This window comes from Sinocyclocheilus anshuiensis, unplaced genomic scaffold (assembly GCF_001515605.1).
Source record: "Sinocyclocheilus anshuiensis isolate Anshui unplaced genomic scaffold, SAMN03320099.WGS_v1.1 C31662870, whole genome shotgun sequence".
Classification (NCBI taxonomy): domain Eukaryota; kingdom Metazoa; phylum Chordata; class Actinopteri; order Cypriniformes; family Cyprinidae; genus Sinocyclocheilus; species Sinocyclocheilus anshuiensis.
Genome location: NW_015601513.1, coordinates 1 through 450, shown reverse-complemented (window position 1 = coordinate 450; position 450 = coordinate 1). Strand labels below are relative to the sequence as shown.

The following is a 450-nucleotide window of genomic DNA, read 5'->3' as shown; positions in this document are numbered from 1 at the left end:
TTGTAAGTGGCTTTGGATAAAAGCATCTGCTAAATGACTAAATGTGAATGCAAGGTTATAGTTATCATTACAGTCATTGCTGATGGTGTGAACAGGTGTCTTGTGTATTTTGCAAGTGTATTAATTGAAATGATTGTTGGTCAGGCCGGGACGTCCAGCTCAGAGATGTTGATCAGTAACACACAGCTGAGACACGCGGGACGTTACAGCTGTACAGCGCAGACGCCGGTGGACAACGTCACGGTCTCCGCGGAGCTGGTGGTCAGAGGTCAGACAGGCTTTTTATCTTCACATAAACCTTAGGTCTTCGTGAGCTGAGCTGCTGGTGTACCCCGTATCTCAGATTGTGTGTACATCACTAGCTCCCGTGTCTCCTCATCCTCAGGTCCCCCAGGTCCTCCTGGAGGTGTGCGTGTGGACGAGGTGATGACCAGCAGCGTGAGGGTGACC

At 50.2% G+C, this 450-nt stretch overlaps 1 protein-coding gene across 1 annotated transcript; it reads left to right on the top strand.

Annotated features, from left to right (window-relative positions):
* Positions 1–33: 33 nt before the first annotated feature.
* On the top strand, positions 34–444 carry LOC107682131 (contactin-1a-like; the record flags this gene model as incomplete). Its single annotated transcript, XM_016478479.1, has 2 exons — positions 34–268; positions 386–444. Coding segments are annotated over exons 1-2 (294 nt in total), but the record flags the coding sequence as incomplete, so codon positions are not given.
* Positions 445–450: the final 6 nt, after the last annotated feature.